The 9,251-nt window shown below is 43.4% G+C and overlaps 1 protein-coding gene across 1 annotated transcript; it reads right to left on the reverse strand.

The window, feature by feature from the left end:
- Positions 1-8,319, reverse strand: LOC120054401 (galectin-3-binding protein A-like). The gene is made up of 6 exons (XM_039001816.1): positions 8,221-8,319; positions 3,408-3,498; positions 3,012-3,203; positions 2,243-2,374; positions 1,346-1,619; positions 1-1,216 (listed from the first exon to the last, which is right to left on the reverse strand). The coding sequence occupies exons 2-6, from the start codon at positions 3,466-3,468 to the stop codon at positions 121-123; spliced, it is 1,755 nt and encodes a 584-aa protein (XP_038857744.1). The 5' UTR covers positions 3,469-3,498; positions 8,221-8,319; the 3' UTR covers positions 1-120.
- Between the last annotated feature and the right edge of the window lie 932 nt (positions 8,320-9,251).

Here is a 9,251-nt window from a genome sequence, read left to right on the forward strand (position 1 = left end):
TGCTTCTACATTGCTTGCTGTTTGGGGTTTTATGCTGGGTTTCTGTATAGCACTTTGTGACATCAGCTGATGTAAAAAGGGCTTTATAAATACATTTGATTCATGTCCCTCTACTTCCTGCTAATTCTCCTTGATCTCAGTGGTGTAAACAGGCTGAACCACCACACGGTAGGAGAACTGGTCTGAGTGGCACGGATAGGCCTGGCCCGCAGTGATGTTTGCTGGGATCTGGGCCTGATTGCCGCCATTGACAATTGTGGATGCAAAATCCTGGACATGGAATACAAACTCCCCTTCACACATCAGGACAACCTTGTTGAGGTAGCGGATGCCGTCCTGATACTCTTGGGGCAACTCCCTGTTATTCTGGGCAGTTAGCGAGACCATCGGCAGCGACGGACAGCGGATACCGCTGTTTGAGCATTCATGGTTGTTGATAAAGACCCTGGTGTTCCAGTTGAGCTTTTTGAACAGTGAAAAAAAGGCACTGTTGTGCACAGGGCTGTCAAAGTTGGCGCTGAGGCTGTTGAGGTTCTGGCCTGAGTGGGAATACTGTCCGATGTATCGGAACGTGTTGACATCCTTTGAGCTGAAAGTGAAGCTCCATGGCTTGCCAGTGTAGATCCTGGGTGTGTATTCCACCTTTTTAAGGAGGAGGCCCCTAGCTAGCGTCTGTAAGGGCAGTGCATTGAACTGAAAGCCCTGTAACATGCCGGCATTATAACGCTCTTGTTGGTCCATGTACAGTTCAGACTTGGCATTGAGGTTGAACAAATCTTCAGCAGCGATCATGGGAAACCGGATGTGGTCCAAAATGGCGACCTGGTCTTCGTGGGTGGACGAGTTACCCTGTTCCAACACCCAGTCCTCCAAACCCTTTAGGAGGAAGGCCTCATCTGGCACCACCACGTCTGAACGGGCTAGAAGGGTCTTTACTGTGCCCAGGGCAAGACCAGTCCAGGCTGGGGAACGGATCAGTGACTCACAGTTCCAGGCAAGGTAGCGCAGACAGGTTTCCTGCAGAACTGGGTCGCCTGTGTGGACTGAGTACTCGTACAGAGAGGTCTGGGTCTGGAAGGAGGCATCATCGGGGAGCAGCCAGGTGAAGAGCCTCCCTGCCGCCTCCTGAAGCTGCTTCAGACCCCAGTTGGACGCCATCTTGTGGATGCACTGGGCAGAGGACATGGTCACGTTAATCTGCCGCGTGTACAGATACCTGCGGAAGATAAAACGATTACAAAAATACATGGATTCTCTGCCACAGCAAAGCTTTGCTTTGCAGAACAATATTGTTGATGTAACAGTAACTAGATTAAAGTTTGTTAGCAGGTTGGTGCCACCTTACCTCAGGAAGTCGGTGACATGTGGCCGGCAGTTGAGGCTGACGTCTAGGTTGAGGTTACTGAGGTTCTCCTCTTGTGTGGTGTTTAAGATGGAGGCATTTGGGTCCAGAGTGACAATCAGCTTGTGAACACAGATGGTTTCCACAATGCTGTTTGCAACCCGCACCATGATGTCAAAGTCACAGTCGCGTCCACTGTCAAACAGCGCCCCCATGTGGTTACTGAAGCCTGTGTTGTGGTCCAGGGCGTAGACGCGACTGTTATTCCGAGAAGATTCTGATCAAACAGAACACATTGATTAAGCACATCATATGCTGAACAGCACAAACAGTTTATCAACAAAATATCAGAAATGTATCATATTTTCTTCAAATCCAATAGCCATTCATTGTAAACCTCTTGAACATGTAACAGTTGTAACATCTCTATTAGAATCGCAAAGTGAGCCATGGGCCAATAACTTCTGCTACTGCATACTTCAATTATGTCTTTGTGCCTTTCAATAACACTGTGTCTGGTTTCTAGGGCTTTGTGGATCAGTCACTGTGGTCACTGTAGACCTGGGTTCAAATATTATTTAGGGTATTTCAATAACTTTCAAAGACAAGGAGTTGAATATTGGAATGCATTTGGAAATACACTTGGAAAGTATTGGTATGAATTTGAAAATACTCATATATTCCGACTCAAATACCCCCATACATTTGATCAGTTTGGTATTTGAAATCATGTATTTGGAAATAACTATTAGATTATAAATACCTTAAAATAATAGGCTATTTATAGGAAACTATTTGAAAATACTTTCCAATACTTACAATAGAAGTTGAGTCCAGCCACATTACTTGAACATACTAAAATAAGTATTTAATATAACAAATAATCAAATACACATGTACCTCTTTCACAGACCACACCAGCATCCTCAGCATGTTGACAGTCAGTAACCCCCCAGCCTTTGAAGAGACAGTGGGACAAGTCTTTCTCTGTCCCCTCACAGTTTAGATCATCCATCCAGATAGGACCAGATCCTAAGGCCGGAATACAAACGTGTCACGGGTCAATGCAAATAAACAAACAGTGCAGACCTCCATTGTATGCTATACACTGAATGTACAGAACATTAGGAACACGTGCTCTTTCCATGACATAGACTGACCAGGTGAGTCCAGGTGAATGCTATGATCCCTTATTGATATCACTTCAATCAATGTAGATGAAGGGGAGAAGACAGGTTGAAGAAGGATTTTTAAGCCTTGAGACAATTAAGACATGGACTGTGTATGTGTGCCATTCAGAAGGTGAAAGGGCAAGACAGAAAATATGGTAGGGGTATTGTAGTAGGTGCCTGGCACACCGGTTTGAGTGTGTCAAGAACTGCAACGCTGCTGGGTTTTTCACAGTCAACAGTTCACGTGTGTATCAACAGTGGTCCACCACTCAAAGGACATCCAGCCAACTTGACACAACTGCGGGAAGCATTGGAGTCAACATGGGCCAGCATCCCTGTGGAACGCTTTCGACACCTAGTAGAGTCCACGCCCCAACGAATTGAGGCTGTTCTGAGGGCAAAAAGAGGTGCAACTCAGTATTAGGAAGGTGTTCAAATGTTTTGTACACTCAAGTGTATATGGTTCTGAATGGTGAGGTCATACAGATCTAACCTACCTTGTCCGTATATCCCACCCACCACAGCAGTGAGAGCACCAGGGTAGTTGAGATGGCGACACACCACCTGTGCCTCAGTAATGTCCCAGTTGTCATCACACACGGTCCCCCACTGTCCATTATAGTAGATCTCCACACGGCCCTCCGCGGCCAGCTCACCCCCCACCAGCCTCATGTCCCCATTCTGTACCCCTGAATGGAAGCATTGGAATACAGTCAGTAAGTCAGTCAAATAGTCCCCCAAAAGCACTGATAAATCTGGACAGTGGGAAATCTCCATTGAAATAGCTTTTCAGTCCAAGCCTAGGCTTAACCTGTCTCCGGGAAATGAATTGCACTTGGAAAATCAGTTTTAAGGGTTTCCAGCTGCAGAGGATGACCACTGCATGAACTCACCCACAGACAAGTTGACCATGAGCAGAAGGACACAGGAAATTAGGCAATATTCCCCTGACATGTTTCTAGCCTGGCTCCAGGTGATAAGTATCTGAAAAACATGCGTAACGAAGAATGTTGAGATATAAAAGTAATTAGAACAGAATAGAAAATAATAAAATACAATTTTATTGCCCATTAGTAAGACCAGAAATGTGTCTTCTGACTTTCCCAAAGCCCCCCCAGATACAGACACACAAACTACAGATGTTAACGGTTAACCTAGCTGTCGAAAATACATCTGACCGGTCATGCTATCAATCTATAGGTTCATTTGCATAATTTAGTAGAATTACATTTGAGTGTGTATTTTCCTTAGTCGTCATGCATCTTATTTATCACACGCGCAGAGCATACAGAGCCTAGTTTGAGGAGCAGAATATCCTATCACCTGCCAGAGAGAGAGAGAGTAGGTCCTCAATGGAGTGAAAGGTGCTTTTGTAAGCCCAGTCATTGCGCAATAAATAATAACTCTAAATACAATCCCGTGTTAAAAACTTTGACGGCCAAGATTAAAATGAGCTATTTTTATTTCTCAACCCTCTACTCGTACTTAAAGCGCGCCTCCCGTTTGCCATTCCAGTGCATAGGCTATAGTCAACCGTAGGCAGGCTATCAGCGTGTCACCCACCACTTTGCAATGTGAGCTTGAGGCAGGAATTGTCTGAAAGCTTTACTTAAAATAATGAGGCATGTCTTACCTTGCTTTAAAGTAGCCTTGAGAAAATCCATCCATAGAAACGAGGCGGCAATTATTTTACAAAGACTTCCTGGTGCCATTAAACAGCATTTCTCTCCTGTTCTATTGGTTTTCATATCAACTTTCTTCATTGTTCAGAAGTCGAAGGCACAATCCTAGTTATATTAGCAACCAATCCTAGTTGTTGTTATAGATTCCCCCTCTTTCGAAGTTTCTAACAGAGATTTCCATCTGTCACATATGGAACCGCTCGCATTAGGTGCACTGTTTTGAACTGTGTTTCCCAGCGAATTCCATTTTTGCAAATGTTTGAAAATTCCTTTTTATTAACTGCTTCATTACATGAGTTGCATGTTCAATAATAGGCTATAGCATTTTGACTGTAAGGCGATAGGCTTGCTATTGTTGCATGTTTCCATTAAGCTCTTAATGAAAAATGTCCGGTTCTTATATGCATTTATTAACTGGGTGCGTCGAGCCCTGAATGCCGATTGGCTGACAGCCGTGGTATATAAGACCGTATACCACGGCTATGACAAAACATGTATTTTTACTGTTCTAATTACATTGGTAAACAGTTTATAATAGCAATAAGGCACCTCTGGGGTTTGTGATATATGGCCAATATACCACGGCTAAGGCCTGTGTCAGGGCACTCCACGTTGTGTCGTGCTGAAGAACAGGCCTTAGCCGTGGTATATTGGCCATATACCACACCTCCTCAGGCCTTATTTAAGTGATAATGCCCTCGAAGCCGGTGTTTGGAGGATATATTGGCACGGGTGTTGTTAGGCCCGAAACGAAGTCGAGGACAGGCAAACCGTGCCATATATCCTCCAAACACCAGCTTCGAGGGCATTATCACTTTTATACAACGGGTTACCAACATACTCAAATAATAATTGACATATTTTAATTCAATGTTATTTTGATGAATGTATTCATACTATTTCATCCTTCCACAAGATATAGTCCCGAAACAAATCTAGTGTTGCTACCCAAGCCAGCTGGTCGTTCTTTCTATTGGTTAGGTTGCCAGAGATGGAACCCAGTTGTTCAGTCTCTTTGGACGTTTTATTCTGTATCTTTGGACGCGACCCAGTCGTTCGTTTTAAATGTTCCATTGCCATACTGGCTGGCAACGTTCTTATCCCTTGCTTGCTAGCTAGCCAACTACGGCTAACTTACGATCACGTCAAACAGTGCAGACAGAATAACAACAGTACCTGCATTTGTTTAAGCTGTTTTCTAGTAACATTTGGATACATCCATAACAATGGCCTAATGAGGCACGATTTCACCTGGCATAGAAAATGTGCTCTCTCGTTATGGACACTGTTGTTCAGAGGAGCTAGCTAACAACACAATAACTTCAAACTGAAACTGCAAACTAGCTGCCCTTCATTCCTTTTACCGTTTTTCAATTGACATTTCTTTGTATATATCCATAAAAATGATGCCAGCCGATTCATGATTTCGACTATCTGAGAAACGCTGCCTGCCTCTCTCGTCTCGACTCCCGACCCCTACACGTTCATTACTATGGGCCAGCTGGAGATCGAATTTGAATATTGAAACAATGTTGCATATGTCGGAGAGACAGACAGTTTATACTGTTTATACAAATCTTTATACAAGGTTTATACAAATCTCCGCTGTTGAAAACTAAATGTTATTCTAAAAGAAATGTGAGATCATGTATAGAGGATTTTTATAGTGGAGATCAAGTTTATAACTTCCCTGCCTAGGCTGATGAGACAGTGGATTGCGCAGTCAGATGAAACAGAGTAATAGGAATATAACGCCATAGATTTACCCAGTGGTAACTTGTGGAATAGACACCGGCTGGAATGCACATCAACAGCATCCTCCCAGACCCACTCTAATTCGCATTCTGCCCCAACAGATCCACAGATGACGCAATCTCAATCGCACTCCACACTGCCTTTTGCCACCTGGACAAAAGGAACACCTATGTGAGAATGCTGTTCATTGACTACAGCTCAGCGTTCAACACCATAGTGCCCACAAAGCTCATCACTAAGCTAAGGACTCTGGGACTAAACACCTCCTTCTGCAACTGGATCCTGGACTTCCTGACGGGCCACCCCCAGCTGGTAAGAGTATGCAACAACACATCTGCCACGCTGATCCTTAACACCGGGGCCCCTCAGGGGTGTGTACTTAGTCCCCTCCTGTACTCCCTGTTCACCCACGACAGCGTGACCAAACACGACTCCAACACCATCATTAAGTTTGCTGACGACACAACAGTGGTAGGCCTGACCACCGACGAGAAGGCCTATAGGGAGGAGGTCAGAGAATTGGCAGTGCGGTGCCAGGACAACAACCTCTCCCTCAACGTGAGTAAGACAAGGGAGCTGATCGTGGACTACAGGAAAAGGCGGGCCGAACAGGCCCCCATTAACATCGAAGGGCTGTAGTGGAGCGGGTCGAGAGTTTCAAGTTCCTTGGTGTCCACATCACCAACGAACTATCATGATCCAAACATACCAAGACAGTCGTGAAGAGGGCACGACAAAACCTTTTCCCCCTCAGGAGACTGAAAAGATTTGGCATGGGTCCCCAGATCCTCAAAAGGTTCTACAGCTGCACCATCGAGAGCATCCTGACCGGTTGCATCACCGCCTGGTATGGCAACTGCTCGGCATCTGACCTTAAGGCGCTACAAAGGGTAGTGCGTACGGCCCAGTACATTGCTGGAGCCAAACTTCCTGCCATCCAGGGTCTATATAATAGCTGGTGTCAGAGGAAAGCCCATAAAATTGTTAGACTCCAGTCACAAAAGTTATAGCCAAGTCTAGGACCAAAAGGCTCCTCAACAGCTTCTACCCTCAAGCCACAAGACTGCTGAACAATTAATAAAATCACCACCGGACAATTTACATTGACCCCCCCCCCCCCCCCCCCCTTTGTACATTGCTGCTACTCGTTGTTTATTATCTATGCATAGTCACTTCACCCCTGCCTACATGTACAAATTACCTCAACTAACATGTACCCGCACACTGACTCGGTACCGGTACACCTTGTATATAGCCTCGTTATTTTTATTGTGTTACTTTTTATTATTATTTTTACTTTAGTCTATTTGGTAAATATTTCCTTAACTTTTGAACTGCACTGTTGGTTCATGGCTTGTAAGTAAGCATTTCACGGTAAGGTCTACACTTGTATTCGGGGCCATTGACAAATAAAGTTTGATTTTATTTGACTTTTAACCAATCAGCATTCGGGATTAGACCCACGCCGTTGTATAACGCTTCAACATTGTATCAGAGAGGAAGAGGCGAAGCGAGACGTTTCGCTCTCTCCAAAATCTATCCAGAACAAGCCCAATGCGTTTCTATGTCTCCTGCCTTCCAGCGGTGGGACGAATACCATTGGTTAGGGCAGAGAAATACGCATCTCGTCATTATATACAGATCTCTGATAGTATTTTCTGTTGGTAACATCATTTTACTGTTTGGGAAAAAAGTAACCATTTGTTAACCTGTTAATTTTTTTAACCTTTATTTAACTAGGCAAGTCAGTTAAGAACAAATTCTTATTTTCAATGACGGCCTAGGAACAGTGGGTTAAATGCCTTGTTCAGGGGCAGAACGACAGATTTTTACCTTGTCGATCTTTCAACCTTTCGGTTACAACGCTCTAACCACTAGGCTACCTGCCGCCCGTTAATGGGGGTCAGTTAGTTGGCAGCAAAATTGACCGAAATGTGCATTCCTAACACACACTAAAAGGAACATCCAGCAATCAATGACATTACAAACGGAAATACACACTAAAAACATAATAAAGCCATTGCAGAGGTAAACATTACTTCAAATATAAAATCAGAACTACTACTACAAATCTTAAAAAGACAGACAATTTACACTGTAGATTGTTACAATAGTTAACCACTGAGAGCAACCTATTGTCTCGGTCTCTCCTGATCATTGATTTTGCTTGATCACTTATTTTAATTGTTCCCTCCAGTATTATTAGCTTTTTGTATTTCAGTCACATCAATCATTGTACATTCAAATGTTAAAAATAATAATACTCTACCAATTGCCTCGCAGTGCCTTGCAGTTAGTTTCTGGTACCTCTGAATAAATACCCCAGTTGGAGTTGATAATCACTTTTTCTACATAATCCCCTCCCTGCTCGTTCTCGAGGGCTGGCCAAATTCATGAGTTTCGTTTCTTCAGAATGCTCAAATGACATTGAATAGGACATGCATGCATTCCTAGTCCTAGACTCCTACATTGTACGACGCAACGCATTCAATGTGCGGCGTCCTATGTAGGTTAAACTGGCTATGCTTATTCCATGTATTTCGCAAATGTGTTCATGACCAAGCACGCTGGATTCCCAAAATTGCATTGCCACGAACGCTGGATTATAAACTTGTTATTACATTGTTTTTACATATCCCATACATTACTGTGTGGGAATGGGAAGACCCCCATTCCGGGTTAGCTAGCTAAGCAGTTGATTCAAACAACTTGAAAAGCTGTGGCTACCTTATATCATCGAATTTACTAATGAATAGTGATTTGTAGTTCGCGAACAATTCGTTCGTTTTGAACGACATTTTTTACTGATTCGAGAATCGTCTTTGAGTGACTCGTTCATTTGACCTGTTATTAGTGCTAGCCGCAATGAGTCATATAGCAGGATTAATTGTCCGGACCAGTGGACGCGTCATCATAATAACCATTAAAACTAGCGGTCAAACACGAAAATGGTTCAAATCGTTTTTTCACCATTCATTTTTCATATCATGGATTTTACAAACACTTCAAACTAAGTATGTGTTTAGTGTAGGTTTACTTGGCGTGACGTTTTGATCACTGTGTAATTCGCTGCGTGACAAATTGAGTTTTATCAATACATTTGCCCGGGGGTGAAAGTAGATTTAATTTCTTCCCGTTACAGCATATCTATGGGATGAAAATCATGACAAATATATTCACAAATGTAAATTACCAATCCACAACTATAAAAACACTTTCCACAAATGTAAATCACTTTCCACAAATGTAAATCGCTATCCACAAACCCAATTCACTATCCACAAACAAACACCTTTTGAT

The sequence above is a fragment of the Salvelinus namaycush genome, chromosome 10, assembly GCF_016432855.1.
Source record: "Salvelinus namaycush isolate Seneca chromosome 10, SaNama_1.0, whole genome shotgun sequence".
NCBI classification, from domain to species: domain Eukaryota; kingdom Metazoa; phylum Chordata; class Actinopteri; order Salmoniformes; family Salmonidae; genus Salvelinus; species Salvelinus namaycush.